Genomic DNA, 20291 nt, shown 5'->3' with positions numbered 1-20291 from the left:
ACAATAAGGAGACATGCATGGCTGCGTACATCAGGATTTAAACCAGAAATACAGCAAGCTGTGCTCAATATGCCATTTAACGGACAGCAGATGTTTGGGCCGGAGGTGGACACTGCTATCGAAAAACTTAAGAAGGACACTGACACGGCCAAAGCCATGGGCGCACTCTACTCCCCACAGAGCAGAGGCACATTTCGGAAAACACAGTTTCGAGGGGGGTTTCGAGGGCAAAGCACAGAAACCACGACCTCACAAACAAGGCCCACTTATCAGAGCCAATATCTGCGTGGAAGTTTTCGGGGACAATATAGAGGGGGACAGTTCCAAAAAAATAGAGGAAGGTTCCAAAGTCCCAAAACTCCTCAAAATAAGCAGTGACTTACAAGTCACACATCCCCAACACATAACACCTGTGGGGGGGAGACTAAGCAAGTTTTACAAACATTGGGAGGAAATAACAACAGATACTTGGGTACTGGCAATTATCCAGCATGGTTATTGCATAGAATTTCTCAAATTCCCTCCAAACGTCCCACAGAAAACACACAATATGTCAAAACAACATATAGATCTTCTAGGACTAGAAGTTCAGGCGTTGCTACAAAAAGAAGCAATAGAATTAGTACCAAACCAACAGAAAGGAACAGGAGTTTACTCTCTGTACTTTCTCATACCCAAAAAAGACAAGAGTCTGAGACCTATATTAGATCTCAGAACATTAAATACCTACATCAAATCAGATCACTTTCACATGGTGACATTACAAGACGTAATCCCACTGCTCAAACAACAAGACTACATGACAACACTAGACCTAAAGGATGCATATTTCCATATACCAATACATCCTTCACACAGAAAGTACTTAAGGTTTGTATTCCAAGAGGTACACTACCAATTCAAGGTGTTGCCGTTCGGAATAACAACTGCGCCAAGAGTTTTTACAAAATGCCTAGCAGTCGTAGCTGCACATATCAGAAGGCAGCAAATACATGTGTTCCCGTACCTAGACGATTGGTTAATCAAAACAAACACGCTAGAACGGTGTTCACAACACACAAAGTATGTCATAGAAACCCTCCACAAACTAGGTTTCTCAATCAGCTACACAAAGTCACACCTTCTGCCGTGTCAAACACAGCAATACTTAGAGGCGACAATCAACACAGCAAAAGGGATTGCCACGCCAAGCCCACAAAGGGTTCAGGCATTTCACCATTTAATACAGACCATGTATCCAAAACAAAAAATACAAGTCAAAACAGTGATGAAACTCCTAGGCATGATGTCCTCATGCATAGCCATTGTCCCAAACGCAAGGTTACACATGCGGCCCTTACAACAGTGCCTAGCATCACAGTGGTCACAGGCACAGGGTCAACTTCTAGATCTGGTGTTGGTAGACCGCCAAACATCTCGCTTCAATGGTGGAACAGTATAAATTTAAACCAAGGGCGGCCTTTCCAAGACCCAGTGCCACAATATGTAATAACCACAGATGCCTCCATGATAGGGTCGGGAGCACACCTCAATCAACACAGCATCCAAGGACAATGGGACAATCAGCAAAAACAGTTTCACATAAATCACTTAGAACTATTGGCAGTATTTCTAGCGCTCAAAGCTTTTCAACCCATAATAAGCCACAAACACATTCTTGTCAAAACAGAAAACATGACAACGATGTATTACCTAAACAAACAGGGAGGGACACACTCAACGCAGTTGTGTCTCCTGACACAGAAAATATGGCATTGGGCGATTCACAACCACATTCGCCTAATAGCACAATTTATTCCAGGAATTCAGAATCAGTTAGCAGACAATCTCTCTCGGGATCACCAACAGATCCACGAATGGGAGATTCACCCCCAAATACTAAACATTTACTTCCAGAGTTGGGGAACACCACAAATAGATCTATTTGCAACAAAGGAAAACGCAAAATGCCAAAACTTCGCATCCAGGTACCCACAAGATCAGTCTCAGGGCAATGCGTTATGGATGAGTTGGTCAGGGATATTTGCTTACGCTTTTCCCCCTCTCCCACTCCTTCCATATCTAGTAAACAAGCTGAGTCAAAACAAACTCAAACTCATACTAATAGCACCAACATGGGCAAGGCAACCTTGGTACACAACACTACTAGACCTCTCAGTAGTGCCTCTTGTCAAACTACCAAACATACCAGATCTGTTAACGCAACACAAACAACAGATCAGACACCCAAATCCAGCATCGCTCAATCTAGCAATCTGGTTCCTGAAGTCCTAGAGTTCGGACATTTAGACCTTACATAGGAATGTATGGAGGTCATAAAACAAGCTAGAAAACCTACCACTAGACATTGCTATGCAAATAAGTGGAAAAGATTTGTTTATTACTGCCATAATAATCAAATTCAACCCTTACACGCATCTGCCAAAGACATCGTAGGATACTTACTACATTTGCAAAAATCAAAGCTAGCTTTTTCTTCCATTAAAATACATCTTACAGCAATGTCAGCTTACCTGCAAATTACGCACTCAACTTCTCTATTTAGAATACCAGTCATAAAAGCATTTATGGAAGGTCTAAAAAGAATTATACCACCAAGAACACCACCAGTTCCTTCATGGAACCTCAACATTGTCTTAACACGACTCATGGGTCCACCTTTTGAGCCCATGCACTCTTGTGAAATGCAATACTTAACATGGAAAGTTGCATTTTTGATTGCCATCACATCTCTAAGAAGAGTAAGTGAGATTCAAGCATTTACCATACAAGAACCATTTATTCAGATACACAAGCATAAAGTAGTTCTACAAACAAATCCTAAATTTTTACCAAAAGTCATATCACCGTTCCACTTAAATCAAACAGTAGAATTACCAGTGTTCTTTCCACAGCCAGATTCTGTAGCTGAAAGAGCACTACATACATTAGACATCAAAAGAGCGTTAATGTACTACATTGACAGAACAAAACTTATTCGAAAAACAAAACAATTATTTATTGCCTTTCAAAAACCTCATACAGGAAATCCAATTTCTAAACAAGGCATTGCTAGATGGATAGTTAAGTGCATTCAAACCTGTTATCTTAAAGCAAAAAGAGAACTGCCTATTACACCAAAGGCACACTCAACCAGAAAGAAAGGTGCTACCATGGCCTTTCTAGGAAATATTCCAATGACCGAAATATGTAAGGCAACTACATGGTCTACGCCTCATACATTTACCAAACACTACTGTGTAGATGTGTTAACGGCACAACAAGCCACAGTAGGTCAAGCAGTACTACGAACATTGTTTCAAACAACTTCAACTCCTACAGGCTGAACCACCGCTTTTGGGGAGATAACTGCTTACTAGTCTATGCACAGCATGTGTTTCTGCAGCTACACATGCCATCGAACGGAAAATGTCACTTACCCAGTGTACATCTGTTCGTGGCATTAGTCGCTGCAGATTCACATGCGCCCACCCGCCTCCCCGGGAGCCTGTAGCCGTTCAGAAGTTGATCTTGAACATTTGTAAATTTGTAAATGTGTAAATTTGTAAATACATAACTTTAAACTACATTAGGTACATACCTATTCACTCCATTGCATGGGCACTATTACTAGTATACACAACTCCTTCCTCACCCTCTGCGGGGAAAACAATCTAAGATGGAGTCGACGCCCATGCGCAATGGAGTCGAAATGGGAGGAGTCCCTCGATCTCGTGACTCGAAAAGACTTCTTCGAAGAAAAATAACTTGTAACACTCCGAGCCCAACACCAGATGGCGGGATGTGCACAGCATGTGAATCTGCAGCGACTAATGCCACGAACAGATGTACACTGGGTAAGTGACATTTTCCATATATATATATACATATATATGTAAATACATTGCATGGACATCTTTTATAGCCTACTATACTCTTTTCACTACTTCCCTCAACCGCCTGCGGACAAACAATCTAAAAAAGGACTCAAATGGCCATGCGCAGTATTACCGAGAGGAGGAGTCACTCGATCCTGTGACTCGAAAACTTTCTTCAACCAAAAACAAGTTGTTCTACTCCGAACCCAACAGTAGATGGTGAGCGTATGCACAGCATGTGAATCTACAACACTACATGCCACGAACAGATGTCTACTGGTAAGTAACATTTTCCTTAAATCAACCCACTATACTGTTGAAATCTTAATCTGTTTGCCAGTTTAGGTAGGCTGTCATGAAAAGTTGCAGCCTTTCTCATTATTTCTCTGCACAAGTAAACCAATCCTCTTTCCTGATATTGGTTTATGTGATTAAGATTCAAGCATCCTCTAGTAATTTTCTTCAAATTCGATTTTCAGTTTGCTCACATTTAGGGTCTCTTCTTTTCAGGAACTGGGCTGGTATCTGAACTTGAACTTGTACTCAGTCTTTCTGCATCCCCAACTTTCACACAATTTCTAGCAGCTTCTTCAAAAGGGGGAAATAAACCACCTTGTAAATTATAATCACCTGGTACAGTTTGTGTTGTGACAACAAATGTCCCTCCTTCTCCTAACTCTCAAATAGTCTGTGGTGGTGTCTACACTGCAATCTGTGGATTTTGTGATGTCAGGATAAACCTATTTACTGGTGTACTCCCAGTTTTTTCCTGAACTTTTGTAGCTGGAGTGTGAATAATCTACGCAGGTACTTTTTGTGGTGTAGTCAATTCTGTAACCTGTGCTGGATTTGTAACCACAGTAACTAGAGCATCTTTTGATGTCACCATTTGAGCTCTACTCATTGGTGCTCACAACTGCTTGCAGAGTTACAGGCTGTGTCGTAACAGGCTGTGCAACAATCAATTGAGTTAGTACTAGCTGTGGTACAATCGGATAGGTTAATACTGGTTGTTTATTTGCAAGCTGAACCACTTGCATCGGACTAGTAATTTGTGGAACACCTAGATTCCTTGTAGCTGTGGTCAACTTTTTTGCTAATTGAGTTCCATCATTCGGCATAGGACCCAGATATGGTGGTGGACGTGTAGCCTAGTGCTGGCATATCTCTAGGAGGTGCTTCCTCACCTTCTGTAACTGGAACCATTACATCACCTCTCATTTGACTCCTTAAAGCTATGAAAAATGTCATATTTAAAACTTAATTCAACAAATCCAACAATTAGAATTAGAACTTCTCAGCTGTTTTGAAATTGTTTAGCATACGTCAGAACACAGAACCCCCATTTGATCAAATCACAATGCAGCTTAGTAATTTAATCAACCGATGACTTTGCAACTTTTGCCAAGATACAACCTATTATAGCGCAGCATTCCACCAGTACCAGCACAGCACCCTCCTTTACAATTTTCTCCCTTTTATGAACAAAAGACAAAACTAATAACTAAGCAACATAAAATGACATCAATATTTGTCTGCTTCTTCTGAAGAAAACTGATAGCATAAATCAACAATCGGACTAGGTTTTACACGTTCTGATTCCTAATCAAGAAAAATGCTCCACTCTGAATGATGAGTTTTCGTCCTGCAGGAAATCACCTAATTAGTGTTGTGTTACCTTTGCACAGCAGGCTTCACAAAGACTAATTAAAATCAGTACAGTCAAAACAGATTATTACATCCCTATCTTTGTGTAAAGTTAACGACATATCACGACTTAGACTTCTCTTAGCAGATAAGAAAACCTCTTATTTTCTCTCTATATCTCTATCTCTGTCGCAGGATCTTAGATTACTTCTTAGTCCAATAAGCTCTTTATCTCTTTGACAAAGCACTTAAAACACCGATCATAGCAATTGTGATTGAAAGCATCATAAAAACTTTTTCAGTACAAAGCCCAATTTGCCCAATTTTGACTCATCGCCCTATCACAACTGTTGATTTCACCAGTTCATCGACTCGAATCTGCAACCGGTTTAGAAACTGCACCTCATCAGTCTTTGCAACTGGATTCTGGGCTTTATCTAAATTTGGCTATTTTTTAATTATTGCAACTAATTTCCGTTGGCATACTAACCTTACCTCTGCTACCAACTTTTTCGGAGCACAGGAAATCCTAAATTTATAAATACTCTGCAACCTTTAGACACCCAAGAGAGGATTTTGGAAATAAGCAAGAAATAAAAGCTGCAGTTTAAAGTACCAGTACATCAAATATTCTTTCAGGAGTCAACAGTGAGATTTTAATTACATTTTTTAAGTTTTCTTTATCATAAGTTCTAAATCTTTTCTTCATTAGTCAATTAAAGTGTACAGAACATTGCCTAAAGCTCATCACACAATCTATTGCAATTTGTAGTTTTCTAAATCAGTAAATCATTTTAGTCAGAAATAGCAAATGGAACAAGGTTTCAAGAGGCAGTCTAGCCAGCAACGCTGTCCGTTATCATCTAGTATAGGGTAACAGACTATTATAAAAAATAGCCTAGGCAGAGGACAATTCTGCCTGAGTCAGGAGCTCTGAGAGAGAGAGAGTCTGAGTGTGAGAGCTCGAAAAATTGTGTGTGTGCACTCACTCATTCACTATCGCTATCTGTTCTTCCCCTTGGACACTTTTATAATACAAATACAATGACAAATATTTTAGCACAAATATTTCATCTCTGTTATTAGACAGCCAGTCATAAGGTGTGAAAATTGGGAGTTGAGGTCAGCTTCTGTAAAGTGGGTAACATTTAACAAAGACTTTACTATTGCAAGATGCATCTAATAACATTTTTACATAAGTTGTAATTATAAAATATTTTTTCCATTCGTCTTAGTCTGTGAAAGAAAAGACACAGGTAAATGTTGTGCACTAGTAACTGATGTCATACATGTGCTCATAAATCTCCACACTAACGCCTATTCATAAAGAAGCTAGTTTCACATTATGTAGCAAGTTTTGAGATTCCAATGCAGGTCAGTCTGTTAAAAAGAATAAAATAATATAGCTTTCTTTGTTAGCATCGGACGTTTGCATCATGCAAAGGCAATGCAAAAGTCACAATGAAAAGCATATCTGCTTAAATTAAAGTTTGTTTGGAATTTGTTAACGTTAGCAAGTCAAACATATATGGGTCATGCATATTTTAGAAAGGATAGTGCATGTTTAAAATGCAGCTCTTGGTTAGGCGTAGATTTCACTCATACGGGTCATTAAATTGACTTTATTTTTGATAAAATCTCTAGCAAACTCTTCATTGGTCAGCATTGCTTTAGTTAGTGGGCATACCTCTAACTATACTGTGTACCAAACGCAGGGCTCACCTTGTCAGAGACAATGCAAGTTGCCCTAGAGACTAATAATACAAATAGTGAGGAAACCTGCACCCTTAGGAAAAATCAATATACTTTGGTCAAAATTCCATCAGGAAGATGTTTGAATTTAAAGAGAGGTTTTTAACAAAGAATGATTAAAAGTCATTGAAACTTATCCAAAGCGGGTACCTTAAAATCAGAAATAATAGACAATGAACAATTAGGATCAGAGCTGCGGGCTTATTATATGCTCACCCTCATTTTGATACAAAACGTATTTACCCTGATTGCTGCACATGCATGCAGTTTCATGCTTATGTAGTCAGGTTCAGTATCAATTGTGTGAAATCATTTGATCCTTCTCTGTAGTAGCAGTATGAACACTAATGTCTCTGGTGTTATAATTAAAATCGTTCAACGAGCATGATTGAAGGAGGCTTAAAAGTATAGCAGTTACTGCAATAGGTAACTTTTACTATTTTATCCTAGGATAAATAATGTCGCATTCTTCGTTTATTGTAATTTAAACCTCAAAATACATTTTTGCTTGCTCTACATGTTGGGTGTCTAATTCTTCAGAGTAATTTTAGCAAAATTATTTATTTAAGAAAAGAATTTAACCTGAAAACTAACAGTGCTGATTGTTAAAAGGTTGTAATTTTACATAAACAAACTTAATTTTAAGTACTTTAATTGTATACATGCATCAGTTTCATTCTGTTATATGACAAAACTGGTTTGTTCTTACAGATAAAAAAACTTGAAGTTCGTCTCAGTAAAACTGAGTGCACTGATGAACTGGGTAAGCCACATTCCAGCAATGAAGAATGGAAAAGGGACTCCTGCACTAAATGTGAATGCAAAGTGAGTATGGTAAAAGGTTTTAGCGCTAGTACAAACAATGTTATGGAATTGGAGCAATAGCGGTACCTAGCCAGATCGGATCTCTTGGCTCATTGAAGAAAGCACCCCAGCTGGTCTGCTACACCTTATTTGTTTGCGAGGTGCATAAATAAGGCATCATTGTGTTGCTAAGCTTTTGTTACAAGAATTGAGATCTCGTTAGGTGGGGGAGTAAGGTGTGAACATTACATTCAACACTTAAATGGTATGGTAACCAACCAAAATTATTAGAATATGCAATTTTTCTCCACAATATTAAAAAAAAAAAAAAAGATCCATATACCACGAAGATGTTTTGAATCCTAATTGGTATACGCACCATGTTAGTGTTGCAACTAATCAACTTCAAATGACCTTAGCAGTCAATTAGTAGAAGCGTATGCAATGGTAAATTTACCAGAATTAATTAATCGAAGGTTCACCAGATGTCACCAGCAAGTGTTTTATCACTCAGATTGACAACGCATACAATAATATTTTTTATATATATATATCATTTAACCAATTTAACAATCAAGTTAAGGATGCCGCACTCACAGAATAGTGATTAATCCTCTTTTATTCGGTGAATAAACAACCACACCACCTAACACCAACGCGTTTCGACCTTCTCGGTCTTGATCACGGTAACTTGATTACTCCAAACCATGTTGTATTTATACTTTTCCACTAAGCAATGCCTTTATGTGGCATTCTGGAATATGTAGTTATACATAGAATATATCTAGTGATGCCACACATCACCAATAAACCCAAGCTAGCCCCAAAAGTGTTACTAATATAACAAAAGAAAGCCAGTGAATTACTATACACCCAGAATATTCAAACGGACATGTGATAATGAAGTGCAAACAATTAAAAAAACTCCAATAATTACTACTACTCCATACATATTGCATTGTATATAGAATACTACTGTCATAGCTTTTCTTACTAATTGTAAATAACTAATGATTGTTAATCAACAAACAAACATATCTTTCAAATCACTACGGGGATACTCGCTAATTTTATCACATCAAGGTCATGATCAACTTTCCTTAACTTGCTACAGAGACAGTAATATAACATTGTTATTGCAAAATCATAAGTGACAATACAACTCCTCATCATAATTAATTCCATAAGGCATCTTAGTTTTTAGTTTGATGATATATTTAGACTCCAAACGTCTTAGTTTCTGAACCCTGTCACCCCCACGTTCATGTTTATGTACAGTTGCAATGCCATAGCATTTCATGGTCATCCAATTCAGGTTTGGGTGAGTTTTAAGATGTTTCGTTATAGCATAAGACATATCCTCGTTTTGCACAGCCCTTATGTGTTCTAAGATGCGCTTTCTTAAAGGGCATATGGTGCTGCCCACATATTTCAAGCCACATCGGCATTCTAATACATAGACCACAAAAGAGGTCTCACATGTAATTTTTTCTTTGATCATTAGATTTTTTCCTCTGAAATCAGTTACAAACTTTTTATCACAACCAATTTTGCATGCTTTACATTTCCTACAACAGAAAAAACCCTTGTTGCCCCCTATTAACCAATCAAAAGCTCTGGGCGACTCAAATTGACTTTTTACTAACATGTCCTGCAGAGATGGTACTTTCCGATATGTAATGGAGGGACAAGTTCCAACCCGGTGTCCAATGTCACTATCTTTTAGGATTAGATGCCAATGTCTTCTCAGTACTTTTGCAATTTGATGGTTTTCTTTACTGTAATCCAAAATCAATCTAATCACATCCTTATTCTGTTCTGGATGTTCTAACACATTACTTTTTTTGGCCAGCACCTGAGTGCAGGTTTTTTCCTTTGCCTTCAATTCCCCTTGCTTGATAGATTTTAGAGTGTATCCCCTATTGATAAACCTTTGTCGAGTTTCACTAAATTTTTCGTTCATATCCTGTTCATCTGAACAGTTCCTTCTTATACGGATAAATTCACCATAGGGGATACTTCTAATTAGAGATGTAGGGTGGAAACTGGTACCATGCAAGATGCTATTAGTTGCAGTGGGTTTTCTATATAATGTGGTCTGTAATGTTCCTGCTACAATTTGTACTTGCACATCTAAGAATTCAATCAGGCTCTCACTAAGTTTGTATGTAAACTGTAGTCCTACGTCATTGTTATTTAATAGGCAAAAGAATTCCTCAAAGTCTTTTCTGGTTCCATGCCAAATCAGGAACAGGTCGTCTATGTAGCGGAGCCACATAACCACCTTATCCATGTATTTATCATTCTCTTGGACCCAAGCTACGCAACTCTCCCACCACCCCATCATGAGATTTGCATAACTTGGGGAGAAGGTCATTCCCATGGCTGTCCCACAGATTTGTTTATAGATTTGATGATTGAACAGGAAAATATTATTGTTGAGACATATTCCCATCATTTCTATTAACATCTCAGAATGTTTCAGGAAATGGATACTTTTTTGCCATAGAAAGAATTTGACTGCATTTATCCCTACCTTGTGTGAGATGGAAGTATACAATGACACAACATCTATTGTTACCAACAAATAGTCAGGTTGCCATACTACACATGTCCGTTTGAATATTCTGGGTGTATAGTAATTCACTGGCTTTCTTTTGTTATATTAGTAACACTTTTGGGGCTAGCTTGGGTTTATTGGTGATGTGTGGCATCACTAGATATATTCTATGTATAACTACATATCCCAGAATGCCACATAAAGGCATAGCTTAGTGGAAAAGTATAAATACAACATGATTTGGAGTAATCAAGTTACCGTGATGAAGACCGAGAAGGTCGAAACGCGTTGGTGTTAGGTGGTGTGGTTGTTTATTCAGCGAATAAAAGAGGATTAATCACTATTCTGTGAGTGCGGCATCCTTAACTTCATTGTTAAGCTGGTTAAATGATTTACGGGAGTAGGTCCTTCCCTGATGCCTGCATCGAGAGAGCGCGCCTTTTTCTGTGGATCTGTTGGAGTTTTATATATATAAATATATATATATATATATATATATATATATATATATATATATATATTTTTTTTTTTTTTTTTTCACTGTAAAAAACAAAGGTTACAGGGACGTAATAGGTACGAAATAGAATTTTTTAAAACATAGAAATTCACTTTAACTGTAACTCATGCCTCCTCCATGCACAGCTTTTTTCCTTCAATAATTTGACTGCTAATGTTTTATTTATATTTCTAATGACGTAATAGAAGTAGTGAGGAGTGCTGTAATATCTGGGGTAATTAGCAGTGCATGGCAATGGTGCAAATTATAGTTACCTTAGGGCGCAAGCTATAATAACTTGAAATACCTCTTACTATAACTGCTGAATATCTAGGGATTTTGTGCAAGTAAGCTCGGAACCTATAGCTATAATGTCCCTGTTACCTTTGGTTTTTTAAGTGAATTTCTATGTTTTTTTAAATTTCTATTTCCTTACTATAACGTCCCTGTAACCTTTAGTTTTTCAGTGAATTTCTATGTTTTATTAAAAATAAAGTAATTTTAATTACTATATGTTAATTCATCCACCGCCATGCACAGGCGAATGGTGCTTCGGGAACTCATGCATTTTGTAAACACTTAAACTGATAACCTGGACATAGGCTGTACAAAATTAGGTAGAAAAGTAATATGGAAGTTATCCACCACTATATAAGCTATAAACAAACTAACTCCCTTGTTGGTTAATGACATCAGTGATGTAATTTGAGATGTCATTAGTGATGTCATAAATTATGTCAAAGAACATGTCATGAGTGTTGTAATATGTGAGGTCATAAGCAGTGCGTGGAGGGGTCCAACTGGTGAATTTCTGTTTTTTTTTTTTTTTTTTTTTAGTTCAAAACGTTAAACCTTTGATTGACATAGCCATCTAACTATAAGGTTACTTTAACCTTTGTATTTTTTTCAGTGAATATTTAAGGTGTTTTATGCTTTAAACAGATATTTTTATCACAACTATAAAGTTGCTTTAACCCTTGGTTCACAAGTTAAAACATTTGGAATATTGAAGAGTTGTCCTACCTTAATAAATATGCTCCCCAACACTTGTCATGTTTTTACTGTGGTCTTTTGGCAGTCCCTTCATCCACATTTAAAAATATGTACTAAGGCCGTTGATTATTTTTTAGGAACTTATATTATTAATAGTCTACATCTGACAGATACTTCAAGCTGCAGTTTACTTACCTAACCTGAATTCTCCTCAGGCATCAGACTGAATCTAGAAGATTTTGTGAGCATGTCCCACCTCCAGTCTTCCCCCCCCGGTAGGTGGCCTTGATGGGCTCCGCATCTGTTGTTGTGTTGTCCACAGAGATAATGAAGTTGCGGGTCCTATATAGATGCCACCCAGGTGCACCAACTTCAGTTCTTTATTTCCGCACTAGCCAACGCTGATCCAAAGAGAGCCACACATCAGTCAATTTTCGACTGGCCTTTTTTGTCTTTGTGTCAAGTCTTTTTTGAGAGTTTCCTCCTGGTGTGTCGAGGATGTCTTCTAGGAAGACAGGATTCAAGCCTTGTGGATCCTGTCATCGGGCGATGTCCATAACAGATCTGTACCTAGTGTGTCTTTGGTGCCTGGAGCGTGACCTCTACCTGAAGTCATGCTTGTCTGGCCATGTATTCCAAGGTTTTTAGGTAGCGGTCCCTAAAGCTGAAGGCAGCCTGGCACTTGACTCTATGCAAGTCAAGGTCTCTGTGAAGAGGAAGGTCCCGGGACTGGTGGCGGAACCCAAAGTCATCATTCCCCTAGTCCAAGTCCTCGGGGGATCGGGTAAGTCAAGGCAAAACAAAATAAATCCTAGAAGTTGAAGCACTCTTTAACTTCTCCTCATCCATTGGTCAACGAGAGAATGGAGTGCCGACGCTCAAGGCCTTGTTCTGCTGAACCTGAGCCTGGGATGACTGCGCCTCGCAGTTTTTCGGGAGCAATAGTGACCACATCCCAACTTCGATAATTTTAAGGGGGCATGCACCTCATTTTTGGGCAATCCAACCCTGCTAGAGCACCTTCAGGCCCCGTTGGGTCGGTGGGAGCCCTTTCAGGTTCTGCACCGGTGGCTCGGGCCCCACCGCTGATGCTCCTGGCACCGTCCATGCCCATGGACGGCACCGTCCCCATTTCAGTTCTCGACTACGACATGGAACTGGGTGGGCGTTGTACGATGCAGACTGACGCCAGAAGGAACCTTGCCTTCTTGCTCAGACCCTGAGTCCTATTTGTATCGGCTAGACTTCGGGGATGATTGGGAGGTGTTGGTTGCTGGACCTTTAGAATATCAGCCACATGAAGAAATGGACTGGCGTGAAGACTTAGATGAGGCCAATGGACTGGAAATACTGGCATGCTTTCTCCTCCTACCGTAGCTACAGAGGAGGAAGCTTCTTAAGCTATGGAGGAGGGCAGCTGAGATCCTGGACCTTCAGCTGCCCTTGGTCGCCGTTAATGCTAATCTGTTGACATAGGTGCTGCAGCCAGGTTCTTCCCATGCTCCCATTCAGTGATGTCCTCACAGATGTTCTACTGGGTACTCTGTCCAAACTCAGTACATGGGCTTATGCAAACAGGACAGTTGCCCGTCGCCATCGCCCTGCACCTGAGGACCCAAGTTTCTTGGCGCAACACCCCATCCCTGAGAGATAATGGTCCAAGCCTCTACCTCACATGGTGCATTCCATTCTGCTTCCCCGCATAGGGACTCCAAAAGATTGTACTCAATTCGGAAGAAGATGTTTTCTTCCGCCAGCCTTGCATTGTGGTCTTTGAACACTGCATGCCATTTGGGCCGTTATTCCCACACACTGTGGGGTACGGTTGTGCAAGTGCTGCTACAGGTCTTGGAGGAGGCCCGGGCAGTACTGTCTCAGGCTGTTGCCAATGGGAGAGAAGCAGCAAAGTTCACGATTCATTGCAGGCTTGACATGACTGACTCGCTAGGTAGAGCAGCTTCTTCGACAGTGACCCTAAGGTGCCACCCCTGGTTGAGGACATCTGGCTTTTTGGGGGATGTTCAGGCTTCTTTAATGGACATGTGCTTTGATGGCACCTATCTCTTTGGAGACAAGACAGACTCAGTGCTCGAGTGCTTCAAGGATTCTCAGGCTGCGTGACGGCCCCCTTGTTCCCCTCAGTCTGCCTTTCACCTCTCTTTTGGTCAGTCCTCGGCACCCCCCAAAGTCCCACCCCCGCAGCAGGTTCTAAACACTCCTAGTCTGCCTGTCTCCCACCAAGGGCCTGTTCAGACCGGTGGGATTTACAGATAGTCCGAAGGGGCTACTCCTTCCTCTTCAAGACTACCCTTCCTTTCATGCACCATCCTACGATCAGGTAACGGAGGATCATTTGTCCCTTCCCCTTGAGGAAGTTGGGGTTCTTTAGGCCAAGGGAGCCATAGAGAGGGTTCCAGTGGCAGAAGTAGGCTGTGGTTGCTATTCCAGCTACTTTCTGGTTCCCAAAAAGGGCAATGGTCTTCGCCGTATCCTAGACCTACAAGCCCTCAATCTCTTCCTCAAAAAGGAGAAGTTCAAAATGCTCACATTGGCTCATGTCTTGTCTGCACTGGACCCAGCAGACTGGATGGTAGTGTTGAACTTGCAGAACGCCTGTTTTCATATCCCCCTCCTGCCTGCCCACAAATGATACTTGCTGTTCATGGTAGGCCACAAGCAGTTTCAGTTCACCTTCTCCCCTTTGGCTTGGGTTTTCACCATGGTGATGGCTGTGATTGCAGCTCATCTGTGGAGATCAGGGGTTTCAGTATTCACTTATCTTGGCGACTAGCTGTTGAAGGTGAGTTTGTCCCAGGCTGTTGTCTCCCATTTCCAGACTACAGCTGACGTCCTGCATTCACTGGGGTTCACTTTAAACATGCTGAAGTCACACCTGACTCCCTCTCAGATTCTCCCTTGCACCTGAGCTGTTCTGGACATAGTGCAGTTTTGGGCTTATTCTCCTGAGCGTCAAGTCCATGATATTCCGGGGATGGGATTGCTTGGGTACCTATTCAAAGGTAAGGAATTCCCAGCTTGAAGTCTCTATCAGATGGACAAGTTACTTACCTTGGGTAACCGCTCATCTGGTAGGGACTATGGGCCTCATTAAAACATTGGCGGACGGCTGTAACCGCCGTGCGGCCGCCAATGCGGCTGCACTCCCGCGGTGCCCATTTGGACATCCCTGCTGGGCGGAAATCAAGTTTCCGCCCGCCGGCCCAGCGGGGATGTGGGCCGCAACATGGGAGCCGGCTCCAAATGGAGCCGGCGGTGTTGCGGCCGTGCGACAGGTGCAGTTGCACCCGTCGCGCTTTTCACTGTCTGCACAGCAGACAGTGAAAAGCAGCATGGGGCCCTGTCAGGGGGCCTCTGCACTGCCCATGCCAGTGGCATGGGCAGTGCAGGGGCCCCCAGGGGCCCCATGACTCCCCGTACCGCCAGCCTTTTCCTGGCGGTTCAGACAGCCAGAAAAAGGCTGGCGGTCGGGGAGTCGTAATCCCCTGGGCAGCACTGCAAGCAGCGGTCATAATACGTCGGGAGGCCCCGCCAGCCTGTTGGCGGTGCTCCCGTCGTTTTGGCCCTGCAGTTGTAATACCGCCAGGGTCATAATGACCACCTATATCTAGCTGTATATTCCTTACTGAACCACCTATCTTCCCCACTCGGCAAACTGATATCTAGGGGCAGGGACTCCCATTTCAGGGTCTTAGTTTTGACACACCAGTATTCAGTGTTCTGTGCTTCTGGCGTGGAAAGTCGTCAAAAGAAACTGACGTCAGCACGCCTGAGTGGCACCTATATAGGACCTGAAAGGTCATTTCTGGCATGGCCGCCAGCGGACGCGAAGCTGATCGACCCACCGATGCACACAATTTCCAGATCCAGTGTGACGCCTGGCGAGAATTTAAAGGTAAGGAATCTGCAGCTAGATACAATCTGTACCAGATAAGGCGTTGTCTGTCAGGAACCTTTTTTTTTTTTTTAGCTAACCCCTATTTCTAACATTTTTTTTTCTATTTAGGATGCACAGATAACTTGCTTTGTGGAATCATGTCCGCCTCCTGACTGTTTGACTCCAGTGAAGATCAAAGGAGTTTGCTGTCCTGTTTGCATCAGACAGAACGTTAGCAAGAAAAGAAAGACATAAATTCGCCATTATTTAGGACATATTGCCCTACTTCCTTTGATATTATTGGAGCACATAGATGGCAAATGCAGGCTTACAGCAAGAAGTACATGAGAAAAAACGAAATGCGCTGTAAATGTGTACGGCCATGCATGATTTCCTTTTGTTGACCATAAACAAAATGCAATGCAAATGTTGGGAAAGGGAAAAAGTGAAGAGAGAATAAATTCTACCATATTTTATGGTCCACAGATTCTCAGGTTGGAATATTGGAACTGGTGCTACTTTTCAGGCCTGTTACTGATTCATGTTTCAAAACCTCAACACTTTATAAGTGGAATTTTCTATGACAATGTTGTTGTGAAGTGAATGGCATGATTGTTTTCCTACAATCTGTTGGTTCTACTTTTACATGACACGACTAAAACACAATATACTATCACTGTTTACAGTTTTTCATGAAATGTTCATTAATATCTAGTTTGTTGTTCTGCTTTATAAGGAATATGAGCATCCTTTTACACATTAATCAGTTGTTTTTCTAAAGGGGACATTCACTATTAGCAAATATTACTACTGTTCATATTACCAAACAAAACAGTTGTAACATAACTATACTTTTCCGTACCACACGTGTAAACACAAATGTTTGTCTTGGATAATTAATCAGTGCCCTTTGTTATTTTTAGAGTAAGGTGTATAATCACACACCTAGAGAAACTACATCATACTTCAAACCTTATGGGATTTTTAATAATGGGTAATTTTCCTATACATTTGTACAGTTAGAGATCATAGACACTGTTGTGGATTACTTGCATATGGAACATCTTTGCCTGTATTTCAGTTTCTTAAGAGTTATTTTCTCTGTCTGTTGCATCGTTCTTTGCGACTCGAATAATCATTTAGTGAAGGACAACACTCATACCTCGTTACAGTGTTTATTTTCTTATGGTGTGTAATACACGAATTATATTAACAATAATTCAGCGAGCAAAATATAAAAGAATTAATTACTTTCACGGAATAACAAACACTATAGCAGTATCATTTTTCTTTGGAAGCGTCATTATGCTTTCTCAATTTTGTCATACTGCATGCAGCAAACATTTTAAAGTGCTACACCTGTACATGACACGTCCGTGAAATGTTCAAGACACCTATTTGTTTTATGCTAATGTCTTTTGAAATGATCGAAGTCCCATACTTAGTAATGTTGTGATAAATTGCTTGAGCAAATTAACAGAACTAGAAAACACGGCGTCTGTACGAAGCGCATATGTCTATGGAAGAAAGCACATGGCATGTGGTACTGAATCATTTTGTATATATGTTAGATTAGATAAACTGATTTTATAATTACAATTTTTTGTATTTTATATTCCCCTACCTCACATTTAAAGGCTTCATATCTGGCAAACGTATCTTCTTTATAACATGGAATCATGGCTTAGACTTGCCTGGTCAGTTGAGAACCTTGATTTTTCTCTTCTCTTTTATCCCACAACTTATGATTGGATGTGTACTGGTGGTTATATTAATCATTAAACCTTTTGATAGGTCGTTATTATTGAGTGAAATTAACCCTTCTTTTTAAATAAAAAAAAATCCCATGTGTTGGTCCTAGGTTATTAAAAAGTTTGAAAACTTCATATTTTTCACAGCATGTACACATTTCCTTTTGTGTAAAATTGTGAAACATATTACAGTCTCAAGGAACTGATCAGTGGTGCTTGGACCCGCTGAGTGTACTGTGATCATAGAGGACCAAAAAGCAATTCTTAAGCCATATGTCAAATACAATATGCAATTATGAGCTAGTATTTGTTTCAATAATATGTCTTTACAACCCTTTTCCTTTTTAACACTTTATGGGGGTATGAACTGCTGAATAATCATTTGTTCAGTGCTACCTTAAGAACTCTTAGGTTGCTGACTATACATATTTATTTTAATGTTTTCAATGTTATCAAAAGCAGAATCCAATTGCAGCTTTTATTTTGAACAGTGAACTTACCAAAGAAATGTTTGCACTGTATAACAAATGCTTCTTTTTCAATAAAAACACAAGAATTTTTTAAAGTATGTTTCATTATTTTGATTTGCAAAATTACAAATAAAACGATACTTCTGCTCAGCTCTCTGCAGGTAAATAACTTTTTTTAATGGTTGTAGCTTAACCCTCTCTTTTTAATTGTTTTAAAGAAGAGTGTGAAGTAATTTATCTGATAAAAACATTTAGTTGCAGATTTCTTAGAATTTCCCCCAGACGTTAGTCTGGATCTGGAGTTTTTTCTCGAGCAGTACCACTGCGTGCCGTTAGGTGGCATTGATCGGCTCCATCCTCTGCATCATCTGCACTGGATATGTTGTGGGTCCTATATAGGTGCCACCCCAGCCCACTGATGTCAGTTCTTTTCTTTCCACAGCAGCCTAGCAGTGATCTACGGTGGACCTCCTCCATTCGATGGGGTTCACTATAAACTTGCCAAAGTCACACCTGACTCTGTTTTAGACGCTTCCTTTCATCGAAGCTGTGCTGGACACAATGGAGTTTCGGGCTTATCCTCCCCAGCAGCAAGTGCAGGATATTCAGGCTATGATACAGATGTTTCAGCCTCTATCCTGCATTTCCGCGAGAAGCAAGGCTACTGGGCTTCATGGCTTCCTGCATCCTACTGGTGACCTAGGCCAGATGGCATATGCAGGCTCTGGAGTAGGACTTGAAGTTCCATTGGACAAAGTATCAGGGGAATCTCTCTGACATGATCCAGATCTTAGAGGGAACTGCGTGACATCTGCAGTGGTGGCTAACGAACTGTGATTGGGTTCGCATTGAAAGTGTTTCCTTCTTCTCTCAAAGGGAAGGTAGTGCAGGTGTTCATGGACAAAACTACCACCATGTGGTACTGCAACAAGCAGGGCAGAGTGGGGTCGTGGACCCTTTGTCAAGAGGCTCTGCGCCTTTGGAAGTGGCTGGAACAGCAGGGCATATCCCTTGTGGTTCAACATCTGGTGGGCTCTCTGAACATCAGAACAGGTGAACTCAGCTGACTGCTTTGTCAATCACAAATGGCGTCTCCATCCAGAGGAGGCACGAGGTCTCTTTCAGCAGCAGGGAGAACCTTGGTTAGATCTGTTTGCCTCCACAGAGAACACACAGTGTTAGAGTTCCTTTATGCCTTTCCGCTCCTCCCACTTCTGACCAGAGTTCTCAAAAAGATCAAGAATGAACAGGCCCAAGTAATCTTTGTGGCTTGGGGCTGGGCACAAAGAGTCTGGTATCCTGAGCTATTTAGCATGGACATTGAGCCTCTGATCAGACTGCCCCTTCGGGAGGATCTTATGTCACAGCAGCAGGGGAGGGTTCTCCACCCGAACTTGTCCAGTCTCCGCCTTCTTGCATGGAAATTGAGTGGAGGCAGTTGACAGCTTTTGACCTTCCACCTGAAGTGTGTAATGTTATCTTGGCAGCCAGGGCATCCCTCCACCAAAACGGTATACGCCTGTCATTTGAAAACATTTGTAGCATGGTGCACAGACAAGTATGTTGACCCTCTCTTTGAGGGTCTATTGTTTGTAATTTAATTGGCCCAGCAGGGCTCTGCTTTGGGCACTCTAAAGGGGTTATTTATCTGTAATCTCTGCTTTCGTACGGTTACCTCATCAGCCTTCTTTGTTTAAATCCTCTATTGTAAATAGGTTCCTTGAAGGCCTTACTCATTTCTTTCCTCCTTCTCCATTCATTATGCCCCAATGGAATTTGATGAGCGCTCCTTTTCAGCCTCTCCAAAATTGCCTTCTCAGACCTCTCACTTTGAAAGCAGCCTTCCTTGTGGTCATTATATCTGCCCACAGGGCAGTTCCATCTATCCTGACAAAGTGGTGCTTCGCACACAGGCCTCCTTTCTTCCAAAAGTTGTTTCAGCCTTCCATGTAGGCCAATCCATCTCCTTGCCTACTTTTTACACACCCCTGCATCCTTCTAAGGAAGAGGGGAGACTCCACTACCTGGACCCAAACCAAAAAGTTTGTTGGCATTCTACCTTGATT

At 40.8% G+C, this 20291-nt stretch overlaps 1 protein-coding gene across 1 annotated transcript in view; it reads left to right on the top strand.

Moving 5' to 3' along the window:
• Positions 1–18320, top strand: part of PXDN (peroxidasin) — a 584135-nt gene extending 565815 nt beyond the window's left edge. The window contains exons 22-23 of the mRNA XM_069235854.1: positions 7968–8081; positions 16134–18320. Coding sequence (XP_069091955.1) covers positions 7968–8081; positions 16134–16259 — 240 coding nt within the window. The 3' untranslated portion in view covers positions 16260–18320. The remainder of the gene's footprint in view (positions 1–7967; positions 8082–16133) is intronic.
• The last annotated feature ends 1971 nt before the right edge of the window (positions 18321–20291 follow it).

The sequence above is a fragment of the Pleurodeles waltl genome, chromosome 5, assembly GCF_031143425.1.
Source record: "Pleurodeles waltl isolate 20211129_DDA chromosome 5, aPleWal1.hap1.20221129, whole genome shotgun sequence".
Taxonomy (NCBI): domain Eukaryota; kingdom Metazoa; phylum Chordata; class Amphibia; order Caudata; family Salamandridae; genus Pleurodeles; species Pleurodeles waltl.
The sequence above is the reverse complement of the archived record's forward strand: the minus strand, read 5'-3'. Positions and strand labels throughout refer to the sequence as shown.